The following is a 19,722-nucleotide window of genomic DNA, read 5'->3' on the forward strand; positions in this document are numbered from 1 at the left end:
TTCTGGCGTGCGCCTTCAGGAGGAGTGGCATCTTAGCCGCGCCAGACAGACTGGCGCTGCCGTGCGCGCAGACTCCGCCACTGTCGCGCGCGGCTCGCCGCTGCTGGTCTGCACGTTCGGGAGGAGTGGCGTCTAGCCTCGCCAGACACACTGGCGCCGGCGCGCGCGCAGCTCTTCGCCTTCTGACACTGCGCTGAAGCCGCTCGATAGCACCTCTGACTGGCGTTGATAAAATGCTGACTGCAGATCCTGGAGTTCTTTGTGGGTTCCCAGGGGCTCCCATCCTCTCTGAAATGTTCATAAGGTTACAGAAAAGTGGAAGAAGCAAGGAATTAATTAAAAGAATACATATTTGCAATATTCACAGTTTGAAAGCAAATGCTAAAAGTGGTCATATATATTGCTTGAAAACCAAGTGCTTTACTGAAGTCCATGCAATTTCACACACACAAAAAAAAGCAACCAGTAGCTAGCACCACTAGCAAGAATAAAAAAAAAAAACACACGAAACCTTGAGGATCGACCCCACGCATTGGGCATGCAAAATTTTTTTCAGGTGTGATATAACTACAATGAAGCAGCACCAACATATACTCACCAATTACATGCTAAAGAAAACAGCAACCAGTAGCTAGCACCACCAGTAAGAATAAAGAAAAGAAAACACATAAGTTCCATAATCGGCCCCACTCAGGCGTGCGCTGGGTTCCCCATCAAAGGGGGGGGGGGGGCAAAGGATCATCTCAGCGCCCCCAGGCCCCACTAAGCTAATGCAAGGGGCAGATTTTGTGCCCCCCCCCCCTCTTAGGCAAATAGGAAAGCCCCCACGCCCCGTGAGCCCGCCTATGGCCCCACTCATAACACAGCTTGTGTAAAGCGAATGAGTATTAGTGGAATACATCAAGGGTGTTTTTATTAGCATGAAGTCATGTTATGAGGCATTCAAAGGGAGGTTGAATCGGTTGAATGTCCTGTCAAAAGCCTTCAGTGCGAACAGGTGCCATGTTTTACAGCCAATATGCATACAGTTGAGGCGAGCGCACAGCGAACATTCTGCACCGGTGATCGCATTCCAGTGCCATCATTAGGTAGAATGCAGCCCATTTCGTGCAGCACACGTGTGATTCCACGGCGCTTTTGTAAAGGAGCCGCCACCCGCCCCACATTCTCTGGCATAGCGCTTCGCGCCATTCGTTTTTCAAGAGAGCCTAGGCATCGCGTCTTATCAGTGATAACAACTTCATGTGCATTGTAGCATATATAATGCAGGCGAGGCGACCAAATGTAAACGTAGTAGCGTTCGCTGAAGACGTAGCGACATAAATGGAGAAATAAAAACACGGTAATCGTTCTAACACTGCCTAAACAAAGCATGATTGCTTACCTTTTGCGTCGGACAGCCGCAATCCACCGTCGCTGTCGCTCTCGCTCATGAAATAGCACCGGAAACTTGTAAAAGTGCGTTCCTGGCGAGTTTTTGTATGTGTTTGAGCAGCCGACAACGCAGCAGTTATTTTTCGACATCGCTGAAGCCCGAGAGAGTCGTTAAATCACATTGAAAAACACATCCATCCGTGCACTCGCGTAGACGCTCGCTGAAACACTGTTCACTGGGCCCCGCAAGCGCTTCCGAGCCATGGCGGCAGATGGCGTGGTCGGCGCTTTGCGCATCGCCTATTGGACACAGTGGAATTCCACGGGGGGGATTTTATGAATTTTTTGTATCACCGAGGTTCTGCTGTATGTCTTTTATCATGAATCCCTACCAGCTCATTCTTACCTATATGCCTTGGCAGATTTCGCTTGTTGTTTAGCCAATTGAAGCTACTTCAAAATAGAGCCGTGCACGGGCTGCATTTTCGAGCCCGAGCCCGGCCCTGACCCGCTGAGTGCATCGAAGGCCCTCCCAAGCCCGACGCTAACGGGCTGCAAGCCTGCTCGGCCCAGCCCGACGTGCAAAAACAAAAACCCGAACCCGGCCCGGTGCGGCCCGACATTATGTAGGTTTTCTGGAGAGACAATTTAGATACTGTTTTCTGATAATGTGGCATTTTATTCAACATATCAAAGTGAAACATAAACACCGGACACGTGACAGTCGCTATATACACAGATTATAAGTTGTTGTGTAAAAATAACAAGCTGTCCAATTATTCAGGTTTCTGTGAAGTGTGCGCTCCTGCATCACGTATCCCACCGAACTGAAGTTCTGTTCCCTGCTCGCACTGGTAGCCGAAATCGCCAATATCTTTTTTGCAAGCCTAACAAGCTTGGGATATTTAGATTGCTTGTTCTTCCAGAAGTTTAGTACCTCATGTGCAGGACAGGAGGATGTTTCCATGGATAGATAATCAGAAAGCTTATCTTGTGTGACTTAACCTTTTCCCCTTGTGTTTAAAGTGGCTAACGGAAAAGAGAGCAAAGAAAGGGGGTGGGGGCAGTCCCGGAGAAGCCACTACGTGCTGGAAAACAGTTGCGGCACAACTTCTATATTTTGGGCTTGATTCGGTCTTTGCACCTGACCCAGCCCGCCCAATAAAAAATACTGTAGCCCGAGCCTGGCCCTGGCCCGAGATGAGAAGGCGTCAGCCTACCCGAGCCCGGCCCACGGGCCGGGCTGGGCTGGGCTCGGGCTTTCAGGGTACCCGGAGCCCGTGCACACCTCTACTTCAAAATGTGCTATCAGTATTTAGCTACCATCTGTTATTCAAGCTGATTCAGGACAAAGTTGGTGCACAGCTCGGCCCTACTTTTTCACAATAGTGCTTCTTGTGCTGCATAATTACCCTGGCCACCACGGGGTGCCCGCAGACTGAAATGCCCAATGCCATTATGCACTCTGACATAGCATCCTGCCCCTTGCGATCCTCCTCTGTGTAACTTCCAACATGCTTGTTGAGATGAAAGAAGAGAAAAAGTGCTTTCAGCCTGTCGCATATCCCTGTAACTCTCCTTATACTTGAGAGATTCTAAAAATGTTTGTGGCATGAGATTTGTGAGGCAATAAATAAACCTTCAGAGTGTAATCATCTGATGATTACTTTAAACGGTGTTGTAAGGCCCTTCTAAAGGAACCCTGAAGTAGGATTGATGGTTTGAACTAATAAACTTAGCCAACCAGTACGGTAGGGTCCTTCTGGTTATCAAGAGACAACTGTAAGTGTTTTGCATGAACTGTTTGCTAAAATATTGTTTTAAACATTTTCATTCTTACAAATTGTAATGGTGCTGATCCCTACGTTTTAGGGCAGTTTTCTGCCTATTCTGTGCAGTATGCGTGACTGATACCATTCGACGAGAGTTCTTATTGGCTTCTCATATGGCGACATCATGAATACTTGAAACATGCATTTCTATTAAGCTTGATTCCAAAGCAAAACTTCCTTTTCTTATGTTTCCATGATTAGGCATCTCATTGTCGCTACTCCAAGCGCTATAATGTCTGTTATGGATAACATCACAATCGTGAGGTTTTGTGGGACTACACCGAACGCGTCTTCGTATTTGACTGAGTTTGTGATGCTGTGCGAAGTTTGATATCTTTGCACAGTGCCAGGAGCACTTTCAGCTTTCTAGTTCAATGTGTCCAGTGCAGAACCACGCGAAATTTCACCAGTGTAAGAGTACCATAACAAAAAATAATAATAAAATAAAAATAATAAAAATAATAATTTGAGAATATCGCCCCTGAACATAACTTGCCTTTGTTGTGCATGTTCGCTGCCATGGTTAATGACCGCTATGGGACATGTTCATCACTGAAATCCACTGCACGATTTATCATATGCCATTCTGCCTTACCAACTTGTCAAAGCTTGTTTACACCAATTCCCACAGTGTTTGTGTTCAGCATTGTTTTTTAATTGCATGGGTACGAATAGTAATGTGCTTACATGTAATAATGTATGCAAGTGCAACAAATATAGACATTTCTTCTACCATTAATGCACTTATGCCTGAAAATATGGATCATCTGCTATAGCTCTTTGTACATGACCATTTTAGCATTTATGCATGCTCCTGAGGGAAGGAGTGGAATAAAGTGCTTTTCTTAAAAATTAGTGACATTTCACTCCATGCGTGTAGGCGATGTGCAAGCAAATGGGTGCTGTCGCCTTGTGCATTGCCCTTAGAATGTTTCTTTAGGTTAACCAGGATGGCTTTGTTGTCCTCGGTGTTTTGAGGAAGTCAAAGAGTATGGTATCAGTATCCGCTGGCACATTCACCACTGGGCCCCAAATGCTGTATCGGCTGCATTGTAGAGAAGCCGTTGAATTTGCACAAACAGTACCCGGGGGAATATCAGCCGCTCCGCAGCAGAGTTGAGCTTGGTGAAGTGGGATGGCTTGGGCAGATACATACCTTTGGAAGTTTACAAAGGCAGGACTTGACCTTTCTGAAGTGAGCCTTGGCAGGTGCTGCAAACGATGAAGGTTGTTTATCAGTCCCAAGGAACTCTTGCTCCGTGCACAGGAACCCATGTCTCGTTGATGGAAACAATATTTAGTAGATGTCAAAAATGATCGCACTTAGAGCAATGAGCCCTGTCGCTGTAATGCATCACCATGCAGATGCGGGTTCGGTCAGGCCTGGAACCACCAGTGAGGAAGATGGGGAAAGGTTCGAGTAGGCGGAGGTGCTCTGTTGACCTCCTCTGGCCGTTGCAATGGTACCTGTTCGCTTGCGTGTCACCTAAGTTTACGGAGTGTAATGGCACTAATTTTTGCTCGTAGCGAGGCTGAAATGGGGCTAATCTACTTCCACTTGGCTCCAGCATTGTCAAAGCAAATGTTTGGGGTCCTAGAGTGAGATGTGTTTGTGTATGGCTGTGCGACCAGACACTGTGCTAGTTAATTTAATTTGTACGTTGTGAAGATAGGTTTGCAAGAAGCTTACCCTAAGAGTGTGATGGGGGAAGTGACGCAATGTACTCCACCGCCACAGCGCACAAAGATGCTGTGGCTGGGTTCGTCGACTCTCCGACACGGCCAAGAAAAGGCACTCGAGGCAGGTTGTCAGCAAACATGGGTTTATTAACCCAAAATGCAGCACAATGTGACAATCACGGGATTGCGGGCTGTACAGGGTAACTCTGCAAGACCGATCGAGTACGCATGCCGGCGGCGCTACAACTATCATACAAAAGGGAGCAGACAAGTGCATGTACAAGAAGCCATCTGCCAAAGCAGCGTGTGAACCTCTCATGCAAGCATGAGAGCATCTGCCGAGGTGACCAAGCGCCAGACAGAAGCGAGCTCAAGTAGAGAGGGGGTCCTGGGGGCCGTCGCAGCGGCCAATGAGGATAGGCGTGGCACAGTGGCGCATGCTAGCGTGCAGTGCGACAAGTGGCGCCTGGACGTCTTCAAGTTGGCGAGGAAGACGCATGGCTTGCACCTGACAAGGCCTGGCGCCGTGGCTATGACCACCATGTTCCCGTTTGACGACTCTTCACGGCGATTGAGCCACGCGGGGCTGGCACCACACACTAGCTGGGGAACGAGGTGCAAGGGGTAGGCGCTCTCGATTCCCACAATGTGTGTGTTTTTTCCACCTACACTCATTGTTCTTGGCTCGCATGCGCTTCCTCTGCGATGCTTCGTTGCTTCGTCTTTCTCCTTCTCTATTTTGCCTCTAGATGGCGTTGCTTTATGCATACTCTCTGGAGAATTTCAACTGGAAAAAGGCTGAAGGAAAAATTCCAAAGCGCACTGCCACGGGTTTAGATGGGATTCCCGTTAGCCTCATTAACGAACTAGGAAATAGCACTAAAGAAGCATTGCTGAAAGCTGTAGAAAAATGCTTAAAGGACAGGCAAATACCGGATAGTTGGTGAAAAAGTAGAATGAACTTAATCTATAAAGGCAAGGGATAAAAGGATAACATTCGCTCGGATAGACCACTAACCATTACATCGGTACTATACAGGTTGGCGATGCAAGCAGTAAAAATGAAAATAGAAAAGTGGGCAGAACACAACGATATTTTGGGAGAACTCCAGAATGGATTTCGAGTCGACAGGCGGTCAGACGATAACCTGTTTGTTCTCACTCAGTGTATAGAAATATCTAAAATAGAAAATACGCCCTTGTACATGGCTTTCCTAGACATCACTGGGGCGTACGACAACGTTAATCAGGAAATTTTGTGGGATATATTGAAGGGAATGGGCATAAGCGACGATTGTATACAGCTTTTGAGGGAGATATACCGAGAAAATACAGTTTGCATAGAATGGGAAGGAATGAGTAGCAAAGAGAACATTAAGATTAGCAAGAGGCTGAGACAGGGATGTCCTTTGTCCGCGCTGTTATTCATGTTGTACATGGTGAATATGGAAAAAGCGCTAGAAGGTAGCAACTTTGGTTTTAATCTGTCACACAAACAGGGCGGCGTGATGATTGAGCAGAAGCTTCCAGGAATATTTTATGCTGACGATATTGTCTTTTTTGCTGACAGTCGAGAGGATATACAGCAGCTGGCGGATATATGTGGAAGGGAAGGGGAAGCTCTAGGACTAGGATTTAGTGTAACAAAATGTGGATTGATGGTATTCAATGATCCTTGTAATCAGGCGGCGTCAATACAGGGCCAAGAAATACCGAGGGTGAGCGAATACAAGTACCTTGGAGCATGGATAAATGAGGGTGACAGGTACGTGGAGGTACAGGAAAAAGCCTCGGCAGCAAAAAGAAAGAGGAATGCTGCAATAATGAAGCACAGAACGTTGCGGGGATACAATAGGTACGAGGTGCTTCGAGGTCTGTGGAAAGGTGTAATGGTTCCGGGGCTTACTGTTGGGAACTCACTGGTGTGCATGAGGGCAGAGGTGCAATCTGGAATGGATATAAATCAAAGGACTGTGGGACGCCTCGCGTTGGGTGCTCACAGGAAGACTACAAATGATACTGTAAAGGGCGATATGGGATGGGCAGGTTTTGAGGCGAGGGAGGCTCAGAGCAAAATAAAGTTCGAAGAAAGGCTAAGGAATATGAAGGAGAGTAGACGGGCAGAGAAGGTGTTCTGTTATTTGTATAGGAAGAGCGTGGACACACAGTGGAGAAAAAGAACTAGGAGGCTCACTAGTAAATATACGGCTGGTAGTGTAAGCAGTATGTCAACAAAGAGCGTTAAGCGAAAAGTCAGAGAGGCGGAGAGGATTTACTGGACGGCAGCTATGGAAAAAAAACGGCTTTGAGTAACTACCGAAAGGGCAAAAATGAAATAAGGAGGGAGGCATTTTACAATAATTCAAGGGGAAGCGCTTTACTGTTTTGAAGCGAGATCAGGTTGCTTTAGAACGGGTAGTTATAAAGCGAGATTCAGTAAAGAAGAACAACAATGCACGTGCTGCGGGGAAGACAAGGAAACGGCGGAGCATGTTCTGATTGAATGTGGAGATATCCACCCAGGTGTACGTTTGGGCACGAGCCTACAAGGCGCCTTGGGTTTTAGATACAATGGAAAGCTGAACACACCCTGATTGAAATAAGTAAGAGGCGGTTAGAGTATTGGTGGCAGAAAATTAGAGAGAAAGGACAAAAGTAAATATTGGAAAAAAAAATGACATTCTGCCGTAAAGGGCAGAGAATGAAGCTGAAAACGTTTTTTTCTTCTGAAAGTTTTTTTTTCTGGAGTAAGATAGCTTTTATTGAAGTAAAGACACTAGGCCAACACTAAGAAAAATAAGAGTAAAGGGGTTTTTTTTTTTGTCGAGCCTGGTGGCACACTTGTCACCGCCCCGTTATAAAGGGGACGCTCATAGCATCCATCCATCCATCCATCTCCACATTGCCAATTTCACACACGGGGCATGTGCACTTGCGCATAAAATGTGGCCTTTGTGGAAGCTTTGTGAGGCTGCACAGAGGTGAGGGGTGAGGAAGAATGCAACAAAAGTCAATCGTTTAGTAATCAGGCAGTCGATTTGATGTCAAGGGTTTCTAACATGATCATTGGCGCAGAGATATTTTCTTTGACCCTAAGAAGTTTGATGATCGCTGTGTTGTGCTGCGTTCGTCTTTCACTCTAAGTGTGTGGAAAGGGAAAACTTCAGTAACTAAGCAGTGTATGAAATGTTAGTGCTGTATTTAAGCTTCATTTTTAGGGGTCCATTTGCACAGTAATGGGTAAAATAAGTGATGGGGAGAGATATGGGGCCATACTCAGTTCAAATAAATCTGTAAGTAGACTACGTTTGTTTAAATGTAAGGTGTTGTACCCATGGAGGCAGGACAGAGCCATGGCTGTATATAATAAAGGTTGAGGGGGAACACTGAAGCTTCAATGACTGTGTAAGTGTCATACGATTTGCCTGAAAATTTTTCTTTAAAATACTATTCAATTGACATAAAGACTGACATTCAAATTAAATTTATGTAGTGAATGACATTACATCCAAGGTGTTTCACAGTTTCAACAGGGTGAAAAGAGATATACTGGCAATGGTGTGTGTGCTTTGAATTTTGAAAACTTTCGCAATACATATTATTGTCTGTCCATGTCTTCAGGTGCTTTTGTTGAGACAGCAGAAAGACAAGGATGACCTGAGAAGTGAGAATGACACAGCTTGCATACTCATCTTTCGGCTCGTGCTCAACACCATGCAGAAAGCCATCCTTTCATCACATGTTGATGACAGTGAAGGTATGTGGTTTTCTGAACTTAATCTCCATTAATTTAAGAGCTCCTTGAAGCTTTGGCACTCCTGCAGTTCTTGAAGGCAGTGGAGTTGAGATATTAACTGTAGACACGCTGCACTGTACATGTGTGTTGTGACTTGTGTACACTCATGTTTTCTCTTTTACCCCCTCATTCCCCTCCGCACGTGTAGGGTAGCAAACTGGACATAGTCTAGTTAAGGGGGAACACTGCTCTTAAAATGTTTTTCTCATTTCTTGATCGATTTTGATGATACTTGGTGAGTTTATGTATATTTGTGTGCTGATTTCAAATATGCAATTATTTTTCTAGTATAACCGGTAGTTTTTAAAATACAGTAGAACCCCGCTGTTACGTTCCTCACTGCTGCATTTTCCCGGCTGTTACGTCGTTTTCCGCCGGTCCCGGCATAGCTCCCATAGGATACAATGTATTGGGAACCCCGCTGTTACGTCGTAACTGTCGGACCGTTCCCGTATGATACGTCGCGAAGTGCGCTCGGAGCCGACCGAGTGACTACCAAAGAGAGCCGCCATGGTGCATTTTCACGCAGCTTGGCCTCGTTTGACCGTAATATTAGCCGCATGAGAGGCGCAAGCAACAGAATCTTTCAATTGATGCAAACAAAAGCATGGCCTTCGAGATTCAAATTGCAAAGATGGCGTCTATGACGTAACTGCCCGCGAAAGCAAGGCCTTCGAGATTGGCATTTACTATTGACAAAAGCATAGCCTTTGAGATTTGTATTGCACAAACATGGCGCGTATGACGTAATTGCTTGCGAAAGCAAGGCCTTCGAGATTGGCATTCACTTCTGCCATCGCGTCGGCGTAGACTCATCATCATCGTTATTTGTCGGAGAGCGGGAGGAGTTCGAGCTGGTTGGAGCTCGCACGGTCGTGCGTGCGGTTCGCGGTCGGACTCGCCGCGCCGGTCGTGATTGCGTGTGCTTAGTTCTTTCATGCCTACAGCTGTTGGTGTTAAAAAAATCACATACGTTGATTACATTTCTGTGGATGAGGCCGTCCTAAGCTCCGCGTTTCTATCCATCGACTAGATCGCGGCTGAGCGCGCCAATTTTCGTGCTGCTCGTAAGAATTGAAATAAAATTCTGTACCACTAAATATTTTGCCGTTTTTCCTGTTTTTCGGCTCTTACGTTTATTTCCTACGGTCCCTTCAAAAACGTATCAGCGGGGTTCTACTGTACAATATATTTCATGTGCCTTTTGGGGAGGAAGATTTTTTTTAACAGAGAGAGTTACAAAGTAAATTAGCATATCACAATAACCTGTAATCAGAACTGAGTGCAATGAAACAAAAACTGATGTTCTAAGCCAATTAGAGCAAAAGTTATGGTATGTTGAACATTCACGAAGGAAATTGCAGCTTGAAATTGACGCACATTAAGCATGCTGTCTTGTAACATTGCTGAAAGCGTCATCATTGATGCATCCTGTTTAGTCATGTGCAGTATTGAGAACAGGTAAGTATCTTCAGAAGTGATTGTTACACGCACGTGCTCTCACCTATGGCCTAAACTGACTATGGGGACAATTTTCTTATAAAATATTCTTTTGGTCACGCTTTTCACAGTTCATCGGTGGACCGAGCAACGCTCTTCCTGTGTAATGTATTTGAGTCTGGGCTATATATAGTTTTTCACAATATAATTCTTTTCAAATACCCATGTACCAAACTTGAGAGTGGGCTTAGGTTCATGGATTAAAAAAAAAAAGGGGGAGTGCCAGCTTATAACCTTAATTGAGGAGAACGTTGCACAGTTGGTGCTGCCTAGATAAGACTGTAGCTAGTAGCTGCACGAGGAGCCAACAAGGCGCACCACCACCAGTTATCACTACAACCAGCGTAGTGACTACAGAGATGTTCACTGATCGTTTACATCGTTGCGGCTCATCGTATGCTTACTGGTTCAATGTGCACCCCACGACTCGAGGGCTGGCCTACACCACACCCTACTACAAAATATATTTCGAATTTTTGGTTGCAGAACTCGACAGGGGGGGGGGGGGGCAATGATTACGACTGGCGCGGGTGTGGCGATGGCCGCAAACGTAACAGCAACCTCCAACAAACGTGCGACCACGACTTATTGCCGACAATTCTATTGCAATATACAACTTCAGTTATCTGTTCGTGAGTGCATGTTGCATAGCATCGTTTTAAACCTACTGCACGCTTCTAATAGGCAGTGATGCTGCCGCTGTGTGATTTGCGCCAAAGTGTGCTGAAACAAGAACTATGTTACGACCTGCTACATTATTCAAAATATGGCAAATCTGCCCCCACCCTGCGCAGAATAGTATGTTCCGGCTTTGACAAATGAAACTGACTCTTTGAGTGCCACTTAGATCAATAGGGGTGTCGCAGGAGCTACCGGAATTGCGGCACACGCGTCAATTGCTGCCTCAGGTGCCATTATTTATTACGGTGATAGGGATGCAATGCCTGTTTTTACTGTATGCAAAATTGGGGCAGAAGTTGCACTGCTCGTCTTCCTTTTTCTTTCTCTCAGTCCTTTTGGTGTTCATGTTTTGTTGAGGGGATTAGCCAGCATGTTGTTTCGGGATGGGGGAAGGGGCACCCTATCTCTTGCCAATGCCAATAGTTTCCTTCATGGCCCTATGTCGATGATAAAGTAATTTCCCTAGCATCAATTCACACTGATGTCTGAACTAGTTGGTCCAATCTTTACTGATTTGGTCCAAAACATTTATTAGTAGTTGTATTTTAATCGTTGGTGTTGTCTTTTCTTGTATGTGTGTGTGTATGTGTATTGCCCCCCTCTCATACCCTGTAACAATACCCTTGCACGAGGGCCCTTGTGGGTGCTGTAAATAAAAAAAAAACATTTCTTTCCCGCCGAAAACGGCACATCATTTGTCCGTCACGAACACTTCCTTTGCAGTTTGCATTGTTTAATAGTCCTGCGATTACAGTGAAACCCCGATTATACGACGTTCTCGGGACCGCGGAAAAGCGTCATAAAATATGGGCGTTGTAAAATTCGAACACAAAAATTTATGCGTACAAAAACACTGTTTAGCACGACGTATTAGCGAGAAACTTTTGTGCAAACTACCAACAAACGCTACAGGGCTCTAAAACTCAAATAACACAAAAAAATTAAAAAAAATATACTGCAACGCAGGTGCTAGTTATGATTTATTGAAGAAAAAAAACCTTGAGCACGCTGAAATCCGCTGGCGCGATTCGCAACTACCGTAGTGAAACATGGCACTGTGCAAGTACGAAGGTTCTGCCCACACACTTAAAAAAAAATCTGTGAGCTTCTTTTGCACTTTCTTGGAGCCCAGCCACAAAAGCTTCCCCTCAAGTTTGGCAACGTCCAAAAGAACGTCCTCCGTGGCTTCATGTGTACAAACGTAGTTCCTTATGCCATCTACTATGTGCCGTAGCATATCGGCAAATGATGTAGAGACGGCAACATCTGCGGCGGGGTCAGCGGCGTCGTCGTCCTAGTCTGATGTCGCAGTGTCGGCATCGGGCAATGCCTCTGCGATTGCATTGTCCAGCGACAGTTCGCTGCAGACGGCAACGTCGTCGTCGGCCTCTACGAACTCTGCGAAGATTGTAGCTGGGTTCAGGTGCTCGAAGTCGTCGTCGACGGAGCTTGCATTCTCCTCCATCGAGGATGTGGAGTCGCCAGTGGTGGAGGTGGCAGCAGTGGAGGCAGTCTCTCGCACAAAGCCACAATGCCTGAGTGAGTTCGCAATTGTGCTCTGTGGCACTGCGCTCCACGAACTGGCGATCATGTGCATAGCGTCGAGCACGGAGATCTTCTTTTCCTCCTCGCTGCGTTCCATTGCCGCCAGCCGACGCTGCACAAGCCCAGCTTCACGCACTTGATGATGCCGGCATCAAGCGGCTGCAGACAGCTTGACACCACCTTGACATTCCGCAGGCTGGTCGTGTCTGGTGGGTGGCATGGTGCGTTATCCATAAAAAGAAGAATTTTTCGCGCCTTCGCACTCATTTTGTTGTCCAGTTGCTGCAGAAAGTTGGTGAAAATAGAGGACGTCATCCACGCCTTTTTGTTGTATAGTCGTAGCTGCATGGCAGCGTCCGAAAATTCTTAAAGCACCGTGGCTTGCCAAATTTGCCTATAACGAGCACCGGTAGCTTCTCGGACCCGTCCTCGTTGGCACAAAACAGAGCCATCAAGCGCTCCTTACTGCGCTTCCCTCCGTAGTAGCTGTCACCCTTGAAGGTGAGGGTCTGCTCAGGTTGCATGTTATAAAAAACACCACTCTCATCCGCGTTGAAAGCGTCACAAGGCTTGTATGCCGCGATCAAGTACGGCAGTGTTTCTTTCCACTCCTGCACTGTGGAAATGTCTACTGTTGAACTTTCTCCACAGGAGCGGCTGTAGACGATATTATTTCACTTTTTGAAATGATCTAACCACCCGTTCAACGCCTTAAAATCGTCAATGCCAAGGCGCAACGCCACGAGGTTGGCCTTCTCCTTGAGGATGGCGCCGTCAATATTGATGGCGGAGCTCCGCGCCTGAAGCAACCACTTCACCAGCACCTTTTCCAACTTCTCGTGCGCGCCTTCTTTTGCCATCTTCCGCTTGAGTCCGAACTTGCTTGCGTTCTCAAGAATCAAAGCCTTGTTTACCAAGATAGTTTTCAGCGAAGATTCCGCTATCTTTAGCTCCCGGGTAATGCTTGCTATTGTGGCTCCATGTCGCCTTTCGGTTTCTTCGATGATTCGCAGCTTTTCGCCGAGTGACAAAACTGTGCATTTCGCGACATCTTGCATAGCCGTGCGTGTCGAGACGATCGCGGACAACACGAGCGAAGACCACGTTGTTTTCAAACAGCTGCTCACAAAGAAAGGAACACTTCTCCGGCGGCATATACTGCACGACGAGAGCGGGAGAGAGGAGATTGTTCGGAAAGGGTAAAGAGAATGGGGGAATACCGCAACATTGCTACTCAACCGACTCTACGCCTCCGCTCTGTAATCGAGCGATGCCGACGGCCTGGCGGCCGCTAGGAGGGCGAGGGGAAAAACGAATGAACTGGTTTTCTGTGCGCTCGGCTTGTGATGGGGTGCTCTCCGCGATCGTGTGCCCTCCTGAAAGAGCCGGTGCGACGAAAGACGCCTGCATCATTTCCTTCTTGTTCGCCGTTTGGTCCCCCCTGTTTCGCGTGTATCGTCGTGTAACACGGCTTCAGCGTAAAATCACGTCAGATAATTGAGGTTTTTAATGCATTGCGTCTATGGGGCTTTCACCGGGACAGGACTAATCCGTCGTGAAATACGGGTCGTCGTAAAACCGGGGTTCCACTGTACTTCTATAGACTACTGCTGCGAAAGCCTGTTTTTACCTCTCTAAAATAACTTCCCATGCTCCGAAAGCCCATTTTACTGCTCCAAAAACTGCTCCGAAATGGCCTGGGCCAGTAGCGTCACTGAATAGGCAATAGCATAAACATTCTGCCATTCGTTTCCGTCCCATGCACAACACCTAAAGTGCAAAAGAAAGTATAGCCATCGCCACTACATACTAAGCACCACACTCATGCACTGTCAGAAGCGAGCGGCTTGCACACACAGAAACCTCACTACACCGACATTCACATGACAAATGTGCGCATACAAGTGTCTTGTGTGCAGTGGTTGGTTCATTGTAGTACAGTCAAACCAACATATAAAAAACTCGTGAAAAAAGGCAATTATTTCCACATATCGTATAATTTCATATAAAAACTTTTAACCTTTTGAGGGTCAAATTTTTTTGTGAAATGCACTCCAAAAATGTGTATTTTTTTATTGCTGAATTAAATTCTTCAGATGATTCTATTTAAGGAACAAATTGTCTAAAATTTTTTTGCGTGACTGTAAGGTCACAAAAAAATACTTTTTGTTGTTACATACACATCATCATCATCCGAGTCTGAACTCGTAAATGAATTCTTGTCTGTCAAACTGACATCCAATGAATCAGATTCTGATTTGGCACTTGGGGAATAGTCCACATCGGAAGAATCGCCGCTTGACTCACCGGCAGCAGAGCCGGTCCGGAAAGCAAAACGAGTGAAAAAGCTATAATAATCCTTTGTTTTATCGCCAACGAGACGGAGTTGGTTTTTCCGAGTCCCCAAAACAGGAAATGCAACCACGGCGGTATCGTTTGTGTAATTTAGCGCCGCATGGAAACAGATGTAATCACGCCCCAAAGAGCAGTAAACGAGAGAGTAACAAGTGGATCACCCTTTGAGAGATTAGAAACCAGACAGCCATCAGCTTTGTGGGTGTGAGAAGCTATAACCACTCGAAGGACAAAACCGAAACCAGCCGCCCCGTGCGCATGCGCGCTCGGATGCGCAAGCAAAAGCCGGTGCGCTGCTTTGGAAAGAAAAAAAAAAAAACAGAGAGACATCGACGCATGAAAAAAATCCACGTATTCCCGAAGTGTGGCAGTACATGCCAAGCAAGGGGAATAATCGAAAAAAGTGTGCGTTTTAGACATACGAGCAATGACGTACATACATGTACGGCGTAAACCCTTTGGTGCCTGTTAGGTGATGCCGTATATGTACGGCTTAAACCCTCAAAGAATTAAATAATTTACTGTATTTTTAATAATTTACTGTATAAACCTTATTGCACAGGCACTCGCTGTGAAAATGCTCACGTACAGTACAGCGAGCGTCCTGGCACAGTGATGGCTTGCGCGTAGGCAATGTGCTGCACACAAGTAGCTCAGGATAATTTGTGCCATGTGACAGCAGGTAATGCCTTTCAATGAAGCTTTGCCAGTTTTCACTGAGTAGCAGATCACTGTGCAAATGTGCACTTGCACATTGAGGAAAGCCGAACAATTCTTATGCTCTGCCGCCATTGTCTATGTCATAATTTCAAAATGCTGCTTGGCATCACCACCCTGTGCTGTCACACGTTCATGCCATAGAGCTGCATTGTTCCTTGCTTTGAAAAAGAAACAAAAAACACCTTTTAGTGGGTACTTTGGGTAATATTTAGCATGGCATCACATTTATTTCTGTGCTGGTTGCAGAGGTACACATCAGCAAGTGCAAATTCCGGAGTAACCATTGGTCCGTACCTGATCTACTGTTTAATTGCTAATTATGTGGCACTCCTGGCTGTTATGTATTAAAGAAGTGATACTGTAATCTAGGGAAGAGTACTAATAGCAGAGTGAACCAGCCTCTGTGCGGTGAATATACTACCTACGACATCTGTTGTCGGAAAGGACTGCCACGCTGTTCCAAGAACACAAGGCCTGCAGTTCCTCTATGTGCTTTCCACATGTTATAATAATTGTTGGGGCTTTACATCCCAAAACCATGATATGATCATGAGGGACACCTTAGTGGAGGGCTCTGGAAATTTCTACCACCTGGGGCTCTTTAACGTGCACCTAAATCTAAGTACACCGGCCGCTAGCACTTTGCCTCACCGAAATGAGGCCGCCACAGACTTTCCACAGTAAGGTGTGGATAAAGAATGAATACTTTAACTTTTATGCATTAACGTGGGCTTCGAGAAACAAATTAGTAAATTTTTGCTCTACCACTGCGTATACCAATTGAGGGGGTGTCCGCTCTACGTACGGCTGGTGCAGAAGCCTAGCTCCGGTCCCAGCCGCAAATAGTCGTACCGTGTCAACGTCCCCTTCCCGTAGCGCGCGTCATCGCAGCTACGACGGGTTCGGGCGAATAAGGCAACAGGCTAGAACAACAAACAACACTTTATTGCTACGTTAGCAATAACGCGTAAATGTCGCGTAGAGGGATAGTCCGCTCTAGTAGAAAACAAAGGGTATGGCTTACACCTTCGGTCGATGTTCGGCTCGCGGAACTTGGGGCGGTGAGGTGTTACCTCGCAGGTCAGCAGGGCACGAGAGCGCGTCTCTCTGCCTGGTCGGCAGTTTTTGTTCACCTCCCGTGTCCCTCCCCACCGCGGGGGTTGATTCCCTCGCAGGGCGAGTTCCCTTTCCCGCGAGCCGGGATGCGAGGATTAGCGCGAGGAGTAGCGGGAAAGAAGGGGTTGTCCGGAAAGGGCGACTGTGCTCCTCTCCTAGTGGTTCCTTCGCTCCCGCTGTCAGTTCCCTATCGCGCCTGCCTTAAGGAAAGGAAATGGGCGCGCGTGCTCTCCCACACCCTCCTCCCCTTAAGAAAGCCCTCGGACGACAGAGACTGCACCATGAGGTAATATTTTGTTATTCCTCATCGAGAAAGGCTAGGATGGATCGGTCCAGGTCCGTGCCCTCCTGCGGTCGGCCCTCTGCCGTGGGTGTCGCCGGTGCCCCCACTGGCGTCGCCGCTGCTTCCGAAGTAGCCACCACCGGCCTCGTTGCAGTCTTCGCTGCCGTGTCCACTTGCGTCATGGCTTCCCCAGTCGTCGCCTCCGCCGTCACTGCTGCGGTAGGTCTGGCTTGCTCCTCCCGCCCCGTGGTCCGGACCGCGCCTCCTTGGGCCCCGCCTCTCTGGTCGTTGGTGGTGATTGAGAGGAGCGAGTCAGCGAAGCGTTTCATTCCAGGCGGCCTCTCCAGCATGGTTCGGGCTCCTCCGGTCTGGCGGGGCTCGGGGTTTTTGGCGTGCTGCGCCGTGGCCTTGAGGGAGTATAGGCCATCGGGGTGTCCACACAACCCCGGCACGTCCTGGTGGCTGCGGCCCCCAGGCAGCTGGCTCTCCCAGTTGGGTTGGCATTGGTCTTCGGTCCTCTTGTGTGGAGGCCGGGCGGTGAGGCGATGGGGTAGCGTGGAAGTGGCAGTGGGATGTACCAGTTGACCTCCAGTCAGGCGTCCATGGCGATGTTTGCCGGTGGTGGTGGGGCTGCGACGACTGAATGTGAGTGTGGGCTCGCCGTGAGGAGGCGGTCTCCTCTCCGGGCCGTCCCGGCGGCACCTATTTCCCTTTTGCTTATCCAACATGCAGAGTTGTCTCCGCCTGTTTCGCAAGAAGTACCGCGGCTCAGGGCTCTTCACTCGGTTTCGAGCGTCCCCAGCCGCCGGCCGCGGCTCGGAGGGGGACTGATAGTCGTCCCCATGCTCCTCCCGTGACACGTAACGTTTCAAGTCGCATACGTGCACTGGTCCGCCGCTCGGTTTGCCTTTCATGTTCGCGAGCCGATAAACAAGCGAGGAAACCTTCTCTCGCACTCGGTACGGCCCGGACCATTTCGGTGCCAGCGAGGCTGCAAACTGTTTGCTAGCGTCGCTAAGAACATGATGGCGTCGCAGCACCAGATCGCCCACTTCGTAGTGTACGTTCCGATGCGAGCGGTCATACTGCGCCTTCTGTTGTGCCCTAGCAGTGCCGAGATTACTGCGTGCTTTACGTAAAACTTCCGCTAGCTTCTCGCGCAACTGCGCTGCGTATTCAGCTCGTGCTGATGACGCCACTGGCACTCCACTGCGATCCGCGAGTACAGTCTCCATCGGATTCGGCAGTTCTCTTCCCAGGTTTAGAAAAGAAGGCGCATACCCAGTCGAGCGGTTCACAGTCGATCGCAACGCAAACCCGATCTCTGGAAGGTAGGTATCCCAGTCCTTGTGCCTTTCAGAGAACGCGACAAGCATGTGCTTGATGTTGCGATTAACTCGTTCCGTGGGGTTCGACTGAGCATGGTAGGTGGTTGTTTTCTTGTGCTTAATGCCAAGCGCGGCGCACGTGTCAACAAACACCTTCGCAGTAAAATAAGACGCGTTGTCTGTTATCAACTGCTCAGGGAAACCAAACCTGGTGAAAACCTCCATCAACTTATCCAAGATCACACGAGCCGTCAGCTTTCTAAGGGGGAAAAGTTCTACCCACTTAGTGAAGTGATCCGTGATCACCAGCAAGAATTTGTTTCTGCTAGGAGTTGTGGGGTACGGTCCCATTACGTCACATGCCGCGATTTGCCAGGGAGTCTGGCTGTTGATCGGCTGCATGAGGCCGGGCGGTCGTCCGCCTCGGGGCTTGACGCTTTGGCACACGTGGCATGAACGGGCGTAACGAATCACATCCCGCTTCATGCCTGGCCAGGTAGCGAGGCGACACAACTTAGCATAAGTCTTAGGGCCGCTCGCATGCCCAGCAATGCACGAGTCATGAAAGTAGCGAAGCAGTGCTCCTCTCAACTTGCGCGGTATAACGACCTTGAATGACTCACTTGTGTCATCGTCGGATGGGATGTACCTCAGCAGGACGCCATCAGAATCCAGCAGATAAGAATCCAGCGCGCTCACAGCATTACCAGCTGTTGCCGAGCGCTCCGCACCGACAGCAATACCAGCTGCCCCCGTGTGCGCGGTGGCCTCGCCACCCGGCTCCCGGAGCCCGTCGAACACCTTTCGACAAAACGGATCTTTCTGCTGAGCTTCTAACAGCTCCCTTCTGCTGAAAACAATCCCCGCGCTAACAACAGCCTCTACGTGGTTCACGCTCGTGCCTTGAACTGACGTTTGTTCTACTGTTTCCGTTAGCGCTACTTCGAGTGTCTCGCTCACAGTCCGTTCCGGGTCAGTCTCGTGACGGACTGGAGCACGCGATAGTGCGTCGGCCGCGGCATTGTTCTTGCCCTTGCGGTAGCGTACGGTGAAGTCGTAACGCTGCAGAAGCAATGCCCAACGAGCCAGGCGGCCGCTTGGTTCGTTCAAGCGCCTCAACCACGTGAGCGCCATGTGGTCCGTCTCAATAACAAACGCCACTCCGTCGATGTAATAGTCAAACTTACGGAGAGCGAAAACTATCGCGAGACACTCTTTCTCTGTTACCGAGTAGTTCCTCTCCGCCGGCGTTAACGAACGGCTCGCGAACGCAATCGGTCGGAGGGCACCTCCATGCTCCTGAAGCAAAATTGCTCCTAAGCCCAGGTCGCTTGCGTCTGTTTGAATCACAAACTCCCTGTTCAAATCGGGTAGCTGCAGTTCAGCCGTGTTAGCCAGCAACTTAGTGAGGCGACGCAGTGCGGCCTCCTGCTCTTGACCCCAAGCCCAACGCTCGCCTTTCCTCAAGAGCTTTGTCAAAGGCGCCTGCACTGCCGCGCAGTCTGGAATGAA

General features: G+C 48.3%; 1 protein-coding gene across 1 annotated transcript in view; it reads left to right on the plus strand.

The window, feature by feature from the left end:
- Positions 1-19,722, plus strand: part of LOC119400896 (E3 ubiquitin-protein ligase UBR4) — a gene marked incomplete at its 5' end in the record, with an annotated part of 438,348 nt that overhangs the window by 78,167 nt on the left and 340,459 nt on the right. Inside the window, 1 exon segment of the mRNA XM_037667804.1 lies at positions 8,508-8,643. Within this exon segment, the coding sequence (XP_037523732.1) occupies positions 8,508-8,643 (136 nt within the window).

The sequence above is a fragment of the Rhipicephalus sanguineus genome, chromosome 1 (assembly GCF_013339695.2).
Source record: "Rhipicephalus sanguineus isolate Rsan-2018 chromosome 1, BIME_Rsan_1.4, whole genome shotgun sequence".
NCBI lineage: Eukaryota > Metazoa > Arthropoda > Arachnida > Ixodida > Ixodidae > Rhipicephalus > Rhipicephalus sanguineus.